General features: G+C 44.6%; 1 protein-coding gene across 2 annotated transcripts in view; it reads left to right on the top strand.

Annotated features, from left to right (window-relative positions):
- The first annotated feature begins 5,532 nt into the window (after nucleotides 1-5,532).
- Nucleotides 5,533-16,242, top strand: part of DCPS (decapping enzyme, scavenger) — a 35,033-nt gene continuing 24,323 nt past the window's right edge. The window contains exons 1-2 of one of the 2 annotated variants that reach the window (XM_021696400.1): nucleotides 5,533-5,767; nucleotides 6,878-7,052. In XM_021696400.1, the coding sequence (XP_021552075.1) occupies nucleotides 5,567-5,767; nucleotides 6,878-7,052 (376 nt within the window). In that variant the 5' untranslated portion in view covers nucleotides 5,533-5,566. Of the gene's footprint in view, nucleotides 5,787-6,875; nucleotides 7,053-16,242 lie in introns of both variants that reach the window. The other variant, XM_044919431.1, reaches the window with a different exon arrangement.

Raw genomic sequence — 16,242 nt, 5'->3', positions numbered from 1 at the left:
ATAGCCATTTTTTACTGACTACTAGTCAGTCCATCCTTTCTTCCTACCGATTGTGAGGTCACTGCTGCCATTATACTGTCATGTGTGGGTGTGTTTGTGTATCCCTGCATCAGTGACACACTGGCTCATTTACTATGGTTTTTAAGAAATCTTGATGCCTATAAGTATTTTTATCGGGCTTATATTGAGATGAGAGATTAACTTGGGAAGAATTGATCTTTTTTATATTGAATCTTTCTCAGAAAAATGGTATGTCTCCATTATTGGTATTGTGAAATGTATTTCAATAGTTTTATAATCAGTCATTCACTTTTATTAATTTATTCTTTAGTGCTTCATATTTTCTCTTGCCACTGTAAAAGGTATTTTTATATCTCTTATCTATTACTGGTAGAAAGGATCACAGTTCTTTTGCATATTGATCTAATATAAAGCAACCTGCTGAATTACTTAAAAGACCACAGACTTTGTTTGGTTTCTATAATCATATAATTTTTTTTAAAGGTTTTTTTTTTTTTAATTTATTTATTTGAGACAGAGAGAATGAGAGAGAGAGAGCACATGAGAGGGGGGAGGGTCAGAGGCAGAAGCAGGCTCCCTGCTGAGCAGGGAGCCCGATGCGGGACTGATCCAGGGACTCCAGGATCATGACCTGAGCCGAAGGCAGTCGCTTAACCAACTGAGCCACTCAGGCGCCCCTATAATCATATAATTTGCAAAACAAAACACAAATCTTTAGTTCCTTGTCTTTTTGTGCTGCCTAGGACCGCCAGTATGTTGAAAGTGACTATAGCAACTATCTTTGTCTCATTTATGCTTTTAAAGGGAATGCTTCTAACATTTCTCCGTTAAATGTGATATTTGTTAGAGATTTTTGGTCTGGTGCAAATTTTCTTTTAACAAGTTTTAAGTCTCCTCTTTCTAGTTAAGAGTTTTACATTATCTTGAATGTGTTTTAAATTTAAAATGCCCCCATCTACTAAGGTGAGGTGTTTTTTTACCCTTTTAAATTGGTCAATACAATGAAGACGTTCCAATGTTAAGCCAGCCTTAACAATCTTGGGGTAAACTCAATTTGTCCATGATGAATAAACTACCTCTATTATAAATCACAGGATTCAGACTGCTAACATTTTCTTTAGGGTTTTACATCTATGTTCGTATGTAGAATTGGCCCATAATTGTCTTTTCTCCAGTTGTGTTACCAAGGTTAAACCAGCCTTCTAAAATAGTTGGGGAGTGGATGAAATGGGTGAAGGAAATTAAGAGGTACAATTTGCCAGTTATAAAATAATTGAAGACATAGGGATGTAATGTATGGCATAGGAAATACAGTAATATTGTAACAACTTTGTATGGTGACAGGTGGTAACAAGACATATAGTAGTGACCATTTGTGTAATGTATACATATATTTTTAAAGATTTTATTTGCCAGAGAGTGAGCGAGCATAAGCAGGGTGAGCAGCAGGCAGAGGGAGAAGAATCTGGCATCATGACTTGAGCTGAACGCAGATGCTTAATTGACTAAGCCACCCAGATGTCCCATTTTGTAATGTACATAAATATCGAATCACTGTTATACACCTGAAACTAATACAATATTGTATGTTAATTATTCTTCATTTGAAAAATAGCTGGGGAGTGGTCCCTTTTTTCTATTCATTAAAGAGTTTAAAAGCTTGGAACTCAATTATTCCTTGTATGTTTGGTAGACTCATCTGTTAATCCATTTGGGCTTGGCATTTTCTTTGTGGGAGAAAGATTTAAAACCGCAATTTCAATGCGTTAAAGAGTTGTAGATCTGTTGAGATTTTCCATTTCTTCTGGAGTCAATTTAGCATAGAGTAAGCAGTCAATGAAAAATACAAGACCAGCTTAAATAACTTTTCAATTTGAATTTCCTGGATCACATAGTACAAATCTGAATTCTAAACCTGCGTGAAGATTGGCCTGTGGTTATGAATTTTCAGGGGATTTTTTTCTTCCCTACACAGCCAGATGTTGAGACAGAGAACCTTCCTAAATATCTTGTCTCCTTTAGTGGGGAGCTTTTGTTTTGTTTTTAGTAGTTGGCCCTTCCATTGAGGTGGTGGACCTTAGAGATCTTGACTCTAAGGGAAATGCTCTCTTCCAATCCCTCACCTGGCACAAACCCCCAGGGCTTGTCTCCTGTGCCTTAAACATCACAATGAAAGCTCAAGGCTAGGGGCACCTGGGTGGCTCAGTCAGTTAAGTGTCTGTCTTCGGCTCAGGTCATGATCTCAGGGTCCTGGGATCGAGCCCCGCATCGGGTTCCCTGCTCCGTGGGAGGCCTGCTTCTCCCTCTCCCACTCCCCCTGCTTGTGTTCCCTCTCTCACTGTGTCTCTCTCTGTCAAATAAAATCTTTAAAAAAAAAAAAAAGAATGCTCAAGGCTCTAGACTTCCAGAAACCAGCAATCACTCTTAGAACTTAAGCTTCAGTGTCCACTTAACCATTCTATAGACTCATGCTCCCACATTTTTCATTTCTGAAAATTTTATTAAGAGAGCAGCAATATAACCAAATGGATGTTTTTAATTTTGCAGCCAGAACATTCAGGTGTTGTTTTTGTTTTTGTTTTTTTTAAGATTTTATTTATTTGACAGAGAGAGACACAGCGAGAGAGGGAACGCAAGCAGGGGGAGCGGGAGAGGGAGAAGCAGGCTTCCCACCGAGCAGGGAGCCCGATGCGGGGCTCGATCCCAGGACCCTGGGATCATGACCTGAGCCGAAGGCAGACGCTTAACGACTGAGCCACCCAGGCACCTCACATTCAGGTGTTTTTAGCTGACCTGTTTTTAGGATATCTCATCTATCATAAGGCCTGAAATGGAAGTGTCTAGTCCTTCTTTAAAATAAAATGGGAAAAAAAAAAAAAAAGGTTTTGGGAGTAGTTTTGAGATTCCTCAAGAAGACTGAAGGATTAATGCTTATTGACAGACTTGCCAGTAATAACCTTCTAATACTGCAGTTGAACTTTCTGTGATGGTAGAAATGATCCACATCCATGCTGCCCAGTGTGATAGTCCGTAGCTGTATGAGGCTATCAAGCACTTTAAACATGGCTGTTGGGGGCGCCTGGGTGGCTCAGTCGGTTAAGCGACTGCCTTAGGCTCAGGTCATGATCCTGGAGTCCCGGGATCGAGTCCCGCATCGGCCTCCCTGCTCAGCGGGGAGTCTGCTTCTCCCTCTGACCCTCCTCCCTCTCGTGCTCTCTGTCTCTCATTCTCTCTCACAAATAAATAAAATCTTAAAAAAAATAAAAAAAATAAAAAATAAACATGGCTGTTGGACCGAGGAACTGAATTTTTATCTAATTTTAATTAATTCAAAATGTAAATATCTACATATGGCTAATGGCTATTAAATGTGGCAGTGCAGGGCCTTCTAATGTTTCCAAGCAAGAGAAACTAAAACATCACCAACAGACAAATGCCCCTGAGCCAAGCGAAGCCCTGTGATGTTGCCATCAAGGCTAGCTGCACTGTGCTGTCTGGGATCCTAAGAGGTCCTTTGGTGGCTGAGGCTTCCTATGAGTTCATCCTGTCCTTGAGCCAGGCCTTTTTAGGAATGCAATTCTGACCTCACGGATATTTGAATCACAATTACACCTGTGTCGGTGAATTTGCCACTAATGAATTAAATCTCTCCAGAATTTCATTTTGTATCTCCTCTTGGCTCACTACATTCTAGCCACAAGGGCCATTTTGGTTTCCAAAAAATGTCAAGCTTGTTACTACTTTAGGGTCTTCAGCATTCTAACATCTCTGCCTGAAATACACGTTCCCTGGTCTCTTCACAGGCTGGTTCCTTCTCATCCTTCAAGTCTCAGCTCAGTGTCACCTCCCTGAGAAGCCACCCATGACCACCTTATCCCTCCCTATCCCCAGGCTCTATCACATTGTCCTGTTTCACTCTATAAATAGCACTTAATCATATCTAAAATTATCCTATTTTCCTCATCTCCATTTGAATGTGAATTCTATGAAAGTAAAGATCTCCCCTGGCTTGTTCAGGATGGACAGTGTTTGGCACAAAGAAAATGGAAGCCTAGAGAGGGTAAGTGATTTCCCCAAAGTTGCACAGCTAGTGTTGGGGCCAGACTTTACGAATCTAATTCAGTGCTCTTTTTGTTAAAACATAGATATTCTGCTCAAATTCTCTTCCAGAGAGGAGAGAGAGAGAGGGAGGAGAAGGAGAGGGGGAGACAGGTGTGGGGAGGGGGGAGAGGAAAAAAGGGAAAGAAAGAGAATGCAAACTTAGAAATTTCCATAACATCTAGGCCTTGACTTTTTGAACAGGTTTTGCTATGGCCATTTACCCGCAAAGACATCTGTTCTAGTCTTACACATAGTTTATGACCTCCTGCTGTATACTCCCAGAAGGTGGGGGATGTTATCCAGGAAACTTGTGGACAAGTTTTTGGCTGAAGATAATTATTCCAGGTCCTAAGTCTCCCTACTAATGCTCTCTTCTTCACAAATGGCCTTTTATCCAATTCATAATAATATTTCTGGTAGAAATAATCAATCCAAAAGCAAACGGTCATGGACATAGAATACACTTTGTTATTGACTGACTGAAAATTGCAAAAACTGCCTCCCTCATTAGTTTTGTCTGAAAAAAAAACAAAATAAAACTGACATTGGCGAAAACAGCAAAATTTTTGACTAAATTTGAAACAATTTCTGTCAAATAACATCAAGGAAAAAGGGACTAGCCAGAAATAACGGCCCCCCCCAAAAAACTTACAAAGGGAGAAATTATAAAATTTTATATGGAAAAAGAAAAGCACAGAAACTGACAGATGATTCATATTCGAGCTGCAAATCACATCCCTGTATAGGATAGCAGACACACGTGCAAACTAGGTTAACAGAGGAGGCAGAAGCCCCCAGCCTGGAAGAAAAGAAGGTATGGAAATGTATTTCTGCCCTGCTCACTTACCTTTCTTTTCGGCACTGAACACGATGAAAATTTCTATGAAATGAAAATGGGTGAAAAATGAAAATGGTTTAACGACTCTCATAAAAAAAAATCGACCAAGAAATAAGATTGGTTCAACAGATTTGTTTCAGAAACAATTCCTTCCACGCTAACTAAGCAATGTTGGTATTCTTATGAAAACGTCAGTATTCAACTCAAGGTGTCAGGTGCAAAGCATCCATGGAGTCCAAAGGTGTTTTCCAGCTCCGGCCACCCGGGGCGGCGGGGGGGGGGGGGGCGGGGGGGAGGAGGGGTGCCCCGTCCACTGCAGCATCGTTAGCCGGCCTGGTTAGAGACTCGCTGCCTTCTTTTCTCTTCCCTCAGCACCAGGCTCAACTCAGGCCGGCCAGCGCCAGGGAACAACGGGCAGCGGCCTGAATTAAATCGCTCACCGCGAACAGGTCACTGGGACCAGCGCTCCGAGACGCGTCCGCGAAGCCCGTCGGGAGTTGTAGTCGCTGCGCGCTCGCGGAAGCGGGACGCGGCAGCCGCCGGAGCGCCGAGAGGGGCGGGGCCGCGGCTGGGGTTGGCGCAGGCGCACAGCTCTGGCCAGGCAGGATGGCGGCTCTAGCGCCTCAACCCAGCAAGAGAAAGCGCGAACTGGACGGCGAAGAGGCGGAAGCCGCCAGCATAGAAGAAAAGGAAGCGGGCGTTGGGAATGGTACCTCCGCCCCTGTGCGCTTACCGTTCTCCGGCTTTAGAGTGAAAAAAGTGCTGAGGGAGTCTGCGAGGGACAAAATCATTTTTCTCCATGGGAAGGTACCATTAGGCAGCCTGGGAAGGGGATGGGGGTCGCAGTGAGCCAATCACTGCCTTGGAGGCGGATTTTTTTTTTTTTTTACACCGGAGCTCGGCCGGAAAATACCAATAGCACTACTGGGGCGGGGGGGAAGAGTGTACCACTAGCCTGCGTGAGAGCGGGGGCGTACAGGAGACAAGTTTACCCTTAGAATCAAGGAAATCCACGGACGTAGGGTTAATTTTCCTAAGTCTTCCTTTACTAAAAGTAACTAACATTTATAGAGAGTATTGCAGATTAAAAATCAGCTGTTGAATTCCCAAACCGTTCATCATGTATTCATTTAACATATAAAGGTGCTGGGAACCAGTAAGTGTTCCTGGATCGTCTGTGGAACGACATAGAGACTGTAGGAGATAGGATCTCAGCCCTGAGGAGACAGTTTATTAAATTGCTAATTCAGTTGCACATTTCATGCACTGAGCTAGGTGCTGGGGATGTAGAGATGAAAGTTACCATCCCTGATTTTCAGGAATGCAGAGTAGACAGGTACAGCTGGCTCTAATAACATGTGCTCAGCTCTATAGAAGGGATTGAGAGACTGAGACCGTCCTGGGAGCTAGTGAGGAGGCCCAGCCACAGGTAGGTATTAGGGTTCCTTAGAACTCCTAGCAAGAGCTCTCATTTTGGGAGGATCAGGGGGACCTGGCCCTAGGCTACCATGCCTGTGTGTCTCTTGTTTTGTTTGCAAGATTCCATCTAGTTCTCTTAGCCTCACCTGTCTACCATCTGTAGCACCTGCTGAAGATTTTAGCCATGAGAACTTTTGAGCTAGGAGTTAATTGCGATACCCAGATTCTAGTTTCTGTTTCCACATTGACTATTCGTGTGACCTTGGGCAAGTCACTTACTCTCTGACATGTTTCTTCATCTGTGCAGTGGGGAGAATTTGACAGAGGCCCTGCAAGCCTAAAGTAGAAAGTGGAGAAGCTTTGCATCTTTCAGAAGAAAGATGTGAGTGCTGCCCCAAGGATTTGGGTTAATGAGGTGGCTGCTCTGGGAGAAGAAACAGGAGGCCCCAGAGCTTCTGCCTCTGCTCCTGGGCTCACTGATGGTGTCTCTGCCTACAGGTGAATGAGACCTCTGGGGATGGAGATGGAGAGGATGCTGTTGTAATCCTAGAGAAGACACCGTTTCAGGTAGAGCAGGTGGCCCAGCTCCTGACGGGCAGCCCTGAGCTCCAGTTGCAGTTCTCCAATGATATTTACAGCACCTATCACCTGTTTCCTCCGCGGCAGTTGAGTGGTGAGCAAGTGGTGGCTGAAGTGGCTTCATGTGGGGAGAGGGGGTTGGTGGGACATTAGGGGGTGTGGTGGTTCCTCTGCAAAACCGGTTTGCATATTCTAGTGCAACAGTTTTCAATGGAAGCAGGAGGGGATTTTGCACCCCGCCTCCCCAGGAGACATTTGGCAAATTCTGAAGACAGTTTTGGTTGTCAGAACTGGGGAAAAGGGGGTGCTGCTGATACCTAGAGGGTAGAGGCCAGGGATGCTCCTGAATAGTCTACAAAACAGAGGATGGGACCTCATAACAAAAAATGTCAGTAGTGCTGAGGTTGGTGTAGTATATTTGGGGAAGGGAGTGTGATTCCTGGTATAAAACATTTCATCTACTAACCCAATAATAATGATTGTCAACACTTACTAAATTCTTATTATTGTGCTAGCCACCATTCTAATTATCTTACATGTGTTATCGTATATAATACTCGAAGGTAGCCCAGTTATGACTGGACTCTACAGGTCAGGGAACTGAGGTTTTGAAAAGTTAAGTGACTTGTCCAAGATCACACAGCCAGTAGGTGGCAGAAAAACTAAGATCTTTCAGTAGACAGAGGACTCGCTCACCACGCTGCTGTGGGGCTGAGCAGTGTGTAGGGTGCTGCAAAGACCAGTTACTTCTCTGAAGGAACTCACTTTTAGTCCGGGAGACAGTGAGTGCAATCGAGGGGGATGGACTTGGGAAGGGCAGGAATTCATGGGCTAAAAGGCAGAGATTTGTTTTGGGTTGCCAGGATTTTTAATTAAGAAGAGGAAGAATTTGGGGTATCTGGGTGGCTTAGTCGGTTAAGTGTCTGCCTTCAGCTCATGATCTCGAGGTGCTGGGATCAAGCCCTGCGTTGGACTCTCTACCCAGCAGAGAGTTTGCTTCTCCTTTTCCCTCTGTGCGCTCTCTCTCTCAAATAAATAAAATTTAAAAAATAATCATAATAAGAGGGGGCGCCTGGGTGGCTCATTTGGTTAAGTGACTGCCTTTGGCTCTGGTCATGATCCCCGAGTCCTGGGATTGAGTCCCGCATTGGGCTCCCCCTGTTCTGCAGGGAGCCTGCTTCTCCCTCTCCCTCTGCCTGCCACTCCCCCTGCTTGCACATGCTCTCTCTCCTACTCTCTCTGTCAGATAAATAAATAAAAATCTTTATTAAAAAAAAGAGGAAGAACTTATTTATTTCCTTTATTTTGTTTTAGCTTCCATGTCAAAAGCTAGGCGTGATGTGGGCTTTTCCCCTTTAGGTGGTTAGGTTTAATAGGCAGCCTTGTTGGAAGCATGAAAGAGACCAGTTGACCTCGAAGATTCCTTTCAACTAGGAAATTCTGGGATTGACTTTGTCGTATGCGGCAGTTTTGTAATATCCTTCTATCTTTTTGTTTGTCCTCTGGCATTTAAGAGTAATTTGGCTTTACAGATACCCTTCCACAGCCCTTTTGATAGGTTTAATCTTTTCTACACCCCCAAGAAAGGGTGCTGTTATTTGTTGTCCTTTGGAAATATATGTGAACACTTGATGTGTAACAAGGAAGCCTTTCATGACCGAAGGCAGAGCAGCCTGGTCCTCCGCTGAAAGCGAGCCAATCCTGATTGGTTGGAGTTGATGGAAATGGACAGCTGTATTTATTTTCTCAGGCGCTGACATTTAAGCAAATGTAGCCCTCAACAGGGGGTGGTGGTAGCAGGACAGAAGGCTCTGTAGCCAAACACCACTTGGGGCAGCCCCCAGACTATAGGCTCTGAGGTCATTGTTCTGCAGCCACCCCTTTCTCTCGCCTTCCCCAGTCCCTCTGCCCACACTCCCCACCCTCAGTCAAAATACAGAAGGTTCTGCTGCACAGAGAAACCCTGTGGAATTCGCAGCTTTGCCTTTTCCTTTTATTTTTCCAGTACTTCTGTGATACCGCACACAGGTGGTGGTGGCCGCTGCCCTGGCTTTCTATTTTTGTCTTTTTTTTTTTTTTTTTAAGCTAAGCACTGAAAGAGGCAGTCAGTTATCCACTCACTACAGGTCTTCCTCCCCACTCAGAACCCCAGATGTCTCCTGCCTTTTCCCCAGTATTGTCCACTACCATCCCCTACCCCCCTGGGGGCTTCAGATGTGAACTCATAGTTTCTGGGGCTCACTGTCTTTGCATAAACATTAGTATACACGCAGCTCATTTTACTTTTATTTTCCCTCGCCAAACTAGGCGCGGTGAGTGGAAGTCATAAAAATTTGTTTCAGGTCTCAGCCCTCCTCTCTCTCTCGTATGGCCATACACCCTGTCCCCTGGATGATAGTCTAGATCAGGGGTTGGCAGACTTTTACTGTAAAGGACCAGAGAGGAAATACTTTAAGCTTTATGAGCCACATCAGTGGTCTCTTTCACATATTCTTCCTTTTATTTTTTCTCTTTTTTTAAACAACTGCTTTAGAAATGAAAATGCCACTCTTCGCTTGCTGGGTGTAGAGAAACAGGCCACGGAGCCTGTTTATGGCCTCTGGCCATAATTCATTAACCCCCGTTCCAGATTCTTTCCCACTCAAAGTGTGGTCTGTGGACCAGCCGTACGGCTATCATCCTGGAGCTTGTTAGACATGCCGAATCTCAGACCCCGCTCCGAAGTCAGAATTAGTATCTGTGTTTTAAACGCAACCCCCCCTCCCCCAGCAAGTCACATGCACATCAGACTTTGAGAAGTACTGGTTTTTAAATACCGTCTGTGTGTGGTGATGCCCATGTTTCTTTCTCCATCTCCATCCCTCCCTCCAAGGACTCCAGGCTCATTGCAATAAGCGCCTACCTGACATCTCTCTTCGGAGGTCCTAGGTACCTCCTAGGTAAAATGTGAGACTCAGACACACTAATGTCTTTAAAAACACTTAGCACATATTGAATAATAGCTGCTATGATTATTCTCACGTGCGGGGCCCTACGCTGGGTCCTGGAGCTTGAGATGAATAAGACACCCGCTCTGCCTGTAGTCTTGTTTGGGGAGGGACGTTCCACCAGTTACTATGTGAAAGAGGGAAGTAAACTCAACAGGGTTTGGTCATTGCCTGGATGTAGGGAACAGAGGTTTCGACCCACTAGGTGCTTCCTAAATGCTGCTGAAAAATGAACCCACAAACTGACTAGGCTGTTTTTCCTGTGGGCCAAGTGTTCCACAACCACGAGGTGGCGGCATTGCCAAAGTATTCCTGTGGCCGGCTCCTTTGGCCTCTTTGCTGGAGTCTTCTGGGCCCTGGCCCCACCTTTCCAATCTCAGAGTCTGAGTCACCAGCTCTTAACACTGCCTGGAGAGGCCTTAAGGCATGGTTCCTGCAGCCTCTGCCCCCGAAGCCCCCTGCACAGTTGCCATTTTGAGTTTTTCTGACATCTCTGGCTATTACCCCAGACGTCCTTCCCATCATACTGCTTGCTGAGGGAAGCCCTCTGCACCCCCAGTTTCTGAGCTGACTGTTCTCCTGATTTCTTCTGCTATCTCTCCACTCACTGGCAAATTTCTTCTCTTCCAGCCTGAAGGTTTTGCATTCTCCTTTATCCCTCCCAAATTCTCAGCTGTCCCCAAGAGGCTGCCCGTTGGAGCCACTCATGGCCCCCCACCCTGTTGACACGCTAGAGAGAGCCGGGGGTGTTGGAGTGAGACAGGCTCGGGTCCTGTCCTAGTGCTAATTCTTACTAATTAAGTGTGGCCTGAGACAGTGTCATGCTGTTTCTGAGTTTAGTGTAGTGCAGAGCTGAAGAGCAAGCCTCGGGTCAGACATCATCTGTGCTGGAATCCTGGCTTTGCCGTTTCACCAGCTGTGAAGACTTGGTAAGTTTTTTGTATTCGTTTAACAGAGACGAAGTGCCTTCTCCATGTTTGGTGCTGTGCTAGGTGTATGCATTAGGTATTTGCTGTGTCCTTGGAGTTGTAATGGAGGGACAGAAGCAGCTAGCAGACAAGGAAACAAGCGTTTCAGTGGCCGTGAGCTAGAGAGGGGCTGCTCGGGCTGTGGGCCCAGGAGGGCTCTCTGCAGAGCTGACACTCAAGCTGAGACCTGCAGTATGGAAAGGAACCAGCTGTGCAAAGAGCTGGTGAGGGGGGTGGGGGAGTATTTGGGGCTGAGGGAACAGCATGTGTCATGGAGGAGGAAAGAGGAACAGAGAAGAGGCTGTTCTGTCAGGAGCTTGAGGGGGCAGTTGATGGCTGTGGTGTGCAACACAGATGTAGTTAGGGAAGTCGCTTCAGTTATGTTCTTGTTAAATTAGGTTAGTAACTGAACATATCTTGAGATGGTTATGAAACAAATGACATAAGGAAATGTTTTAGGGGCACCTGGGTGGCTCAGTCGGTTAAGCATCCGACTTGATTTCTGCTCAGGTCATGATCTCAGGGTCGTGAGCAATCGCCCCATGTCCGGCTAAGATTAAGAAAATGTTTTAGCCTCCGCCCAGAGTGAGAGATACATCTTACATTGTGACCCGGTACTTATGAATAAACACACGTGGATATAAGAGAAACAAAAGGTTCACAAAACAATACTTACCCTTACTTTACCGGACACTCACTAGTATTTTCAACTGAATTCCAGTCTTGTCTGTTTCCTTTTAAATGCTGGTCTTAACTTCCTGAATTAATCTCATCATCATTGTCATGGGTTATGACCCATGGAATAAGGCATATAAAACACTTGGCACAGTGACTGGCATATGATGTATATTTGGTTAAGTGTTAGTCATCTTCTGTTATGGGGTTTCTCCCTTTAAGATTGCATGAGCCTTAAATGGAACAGTATAGATAACGTGGGAAAATGCCTGGCCCTGACCATGGGCAGGTTTCCTTTCTTCCCCCTGTGGCCATGTGGCAAACGTGAGGGCCGAGTGGGCCAGATGGCTGGCATGTCAGTGCTGCCCCGGCCGTCCATGCAGGGCAGAGCCTGGATCATCTGCTTCTTAGCTCTCACGCTCTCACGCCTATGGCCATCAATGGAGCCCTTTCATAAGATCTCTGTTCTCTCTTACCTGGGGGACATGGGGGGGTGGGGATAGTAGAGAGAGAGGTGTGACTCAGAAATCCAGACCGTGTCTAAAAAGGCCAATTGTTTTCCCCAATGTAGAGCAGGGGCGTGGAATCTCGGGTTCAGAGGAGGAAGGCGTCTGTGTGTGAGTGAGGCCGGGGCAGGGAGTAGAGGGAACCTAGGAATCACATCTTCTTTTGTTTGCAGAGAACTCTGGATACTTTAGCTATAGGCATGGTTTTCTTCCCTGTGCTCCTTACAGAGGCAAAACCAGGACCCCTGGAGTCCAGAGTGAGGGCTTGTTTGGAAGGAGCATTTTAAAAACTAGCCATTCCCATAAAAGTTTCCTCTGGTAGCATTGTTCACGATAGAAAAAACTAGAAACAATCCAGATATCACCAAACAATAGACTGGATAAGTTAATCAAGGTGTTTCCCTGCACTGGACTGCTTCTTCCGTGTAATGAAAATGAATGAGCCGCAGCTACACACATCAAGAATCTCACCATGTAGAGCAAGAAAAGCAAGACACAAAATATACACAGTGTGGTTCCAATTAGATAAAGTTGAAAAACAAGCAGAACTAAACAATATACTGCTTAGGGATGTATGCATAAATAATAAAGTTAATAAGACAAAGAAAGAAATGATGAATGCCTAATTCAGCAAAGCGATTATCCCTGGTAGGGGGAGGGCAGAGGGGACATCCAAAGTTTCTCGGGCTGCATGCTGCATGCTCCGTGCATGGGTGTTCTTTTGTTTTATTTTAGGTCTTTAAACAGTACCTATTTTATATTTACGTACATATGTGTGTATATATAAAAATGTGTATTCACATACAAGTTTTATATTGTACAATGTATTTACCAATTAAAAGTTAAGAACAGGGCGCCTGGGTGGCTCAGTTGGTTGAGCGACTGCCTTCGGCTCAGGTCATGATCCTGGAGTCCCAGGATCGAGTCCCACATCGGGCTCCCTGCTCAGCAGGGAGTCTGCTTCTCCCTCTGACCCTCCCCCCTCTCATGTGCTCTCTCTCTCATTCTGTCTCTCAAATAAATAAATAAAATCTTAAAAAAAAAAAAAAAGTTAAGAACAAAACAAAAACAAAGGCAAAAAACAAAGTTAAGAAAAACCAGCAGGTCCTTAGAAGAGCTAAGAATTTTCTCCCACTAATTTGTAGAGTCCTGCCTTCATTCTCAAATTTGGTTTCCAGTCACTGTAACTGAAAGTGTTTGATTAAGGCCTTCTTCCTCTGGGTTTCGGGTGCTAGCAGACTTCTATTTCTGCATACCACCTTTTCTCTGGCGCAGGGAAGTGGTGGGGCCTGACTCTTTTCTCTGTGCTCCAGCATGGGGCCAGCCCTGGCAGAATAGGGCAGTGTGGGGAGGTCCCCCAGCTACTGGAGGAGAAGGCTCAGTACCAGGCTCCGTGGGCTCCACTCCAGCACGTACTGGCATGGGCCTGTCACCCCATCCCCTGTGGGTATTCTCGGCAGGCCTCCCATTGCAGCTGAGCTGAAGGATAAGAGTTCTCGGAGCAGTGACCAACAGGGAAAGTCTTGCCAGAAAGGTTACCTCCTGGGCGGGGTGTTGAAGAGCCCCATCGTCTAACATGAGAAACACCCCAGGCTTTCGGCCAGTGGGTGACACCAGGGCAAGTCATGGAATTGCTCTGAGACTCAGTTTCTCTCAGTGGAAAATGAGGAATCAGATCGCTGGCTAGCCCACCTCCGTGGGCTTCAGTATCCTATGAGAGCATAGAACCACAGTATCTCAGGTTTGAATGGAACTCTAGAGGTTTATTTAGTAGTGTGATTCTTAACTAGAACTATTCATCACAAATGCTTATGGAGCTTTCTTGAATACAGAATCTGGAACTACTGAATAGGTCTCTCTGTCGTAGGGGTAGGCCATTCATCAAAGTCATACAGTCACATGGTCAAGTCATCAGATAGTACTGAAAGGCTTATATACATGGCCAGGAACAGGCTTTTGTACCACCCTGCCCCACCCTGGTCCTACTTTCCAGAAGCAACTACCATGAAGAGAATTTCTGGGGTTAGTGCTTCTGGTAGTCTCCTCTAGACCCTTAACTGAAAAGTGAGATAATGCAACTCCTTGATTTGTCACATTTTGACCTTCTTGGTCCCCCACAGTGGAGATGGAGAGGTTTAGCTCCTTTATACATTTCACACCCTCCCTCCCCTCTCCTTCCAATTTTTAATGTTTATATTATTATTTTTAGGGTTTTTAAAAATTGCCTTTGGAATCCTAAATACGCTGAAACCTGTAGCCCTTGATCCCTTTCCTTGAGGTTGTCACTCTGTCAGTTAAGAATATCCGTCCGTGCCTCTAGCCTTCACTTGCTTTGCTGTCTCCTGACTTCTCTGTCAGCCATGCTTGTATTTCACATTGTTTTATGGTATGTTCTGTTGCATGATTGTAATCAAGTCTTGTGTGCTTTGTCTGTAAGTAGATTCTGAGCTGCCCGCAAGTAAACAGCGTTTACATTATGGTGGCCAGATTAATGTGCACTACACACTCAAGCAGAGTGCTGGGATTCTAGTTCCTCTCCCACCTGCCCAGTACTTGAGATCCCCATGCCCCTGGAAGGAGGATGCGTCTGATGTCTAGGTCAAATGGATGCCCTGTGCTCACATCCCAGCAGTTCCTCCAAATCATGCTGCTTTTTAGTTCACTTCATATTTGAGCCATTTTTTAATGTTTTTCCTTTTTCATAAAGTTTCTAGTTGCCTCTTTTTTTTTTTTTTAATTGTGGTTAAAAGAATCCTGAGCCTTTACTCTGTTTTTGAAATTACCCAGCCACTTAGTTTAATAATTCATTACATGATAAGGCCTTCCTTCCTGGAAATATTGTTTCCAGAACACTCTCTCCTGCTGCTCCAATCTGGACAGCTGATTCTTTATAGGCATGCTGTATGGCTGTCAACTTGAGACATCCTGTCGCAGCGTTGCTGGGTTAGATCCACTGTTCTCTGGATTTGATGTCTCTCTTTAGTCTCTTACTTAGCTGAAGTACAGTCTTAAGTACTTCCTCAGAAAGAACACATGAAAGGTAAACCTTGAATCCTTTATTTTGCCCTCACTTTTGATTGATGGTTTGACTGAATACAGAATTTAAATTTCTTTTCCCTCAAAACATTAAAGGCACTGATCTGTTGACTTCAAGCATCCATTGTTGTTAACAAGACTTATCTGATGACAGTTTGATTATCATTTTCATACAGTTAACTTGATTTTTCATTTTCATTCTTTTTTTTTTTCCTTGCTTTGTTAGTTTCCTTCTCTGGAAGCTTATTTTGGTATGCTCTTTATCTTAGGTGTACTGAAGTATTGTAAGGCTGTGTCAAGGTTGGATTTTTTTTTTCATTCATTGTACTTGGTACTTTTGGACCCTTTCGATTTAAAGTCTTACATCATTATTCCGCTCTGTACATTTTTTTCTGTTATTTCTTTGATAATTTCCTTTATTTCCTCTTACTGGAAACCCTATTAGGTGTTAATCTCCTAGAGTGATCCTGTATATTGCTTCTGTTCTCCCGCTTTTCCCATTTATGTCTTTTCTTTTTACAGTCCAGTAGATTGTCTTAACTTTATCTTCCAAACCTTTCTAGTGAAGGTTTTAATTTGGCAATCATATTTTTAATTTTCTTCCCTCTGACTCTCTATTTCATTTTCTTAGCATCTTGCTCTTGCTTTACAGGGTCCAAATTGACTTTCTCTGACACACTAATTAGAATCATTTAAAAAATTATCTCCTGACCCATCCATGATCTCATTTCCTCTGGGATCTGGTTCTGGTTGTTTATTTTGGTCATTCTTTTTCAGGCTGCTGGTTTTCTCAACGTCTGGTGAATGTTAGTTCATTTGTGTTTAAAAATGAAGAAGCAGGCTGATAATATAGTGAGCTGATGTGGGGTTTGTCCACCATCCACTGGTAGGTCTATTTCCACAACAGTCCTCCTGGATGCGTAGCTGGCCCTGTGCTGTGTGGATGGGGAGCGGGCCTTGTTGGCGCAGTTTGATCGGCACGCTGGAGTCACCAGCACCCACGCCGGACCCCTCACGCTCTCCTGTCCACTATAGCTTGTGGGCTGCTGCTTTTTGTATGGCCTGAGAGCCAAGAATGGGTTTTACATTTTTTTTTTTTTTTTTTTTTTAAG

The sequence above is a fragment of the Neomonachus schauinslandi genome, chromosome 11 (assembly GCF_002201575.2).
Source record: "Neomonachus schauinslandi chromosome 11, ASM220157v2, whole genome shotgun sequence".
Taxonomy (NCBI): domain Eukaryota; kingdom Metazoa; phylum Chordata; class Mammalia; order Carnivora; family Phocidae; genus Neomonachus; species Neomonachus schauinslandi.
The sequence above is the reverse complement of the archived record's forward strand: the minus strand, read 5'-3'. Positions and strand labels throughout refer to the sequence as shown.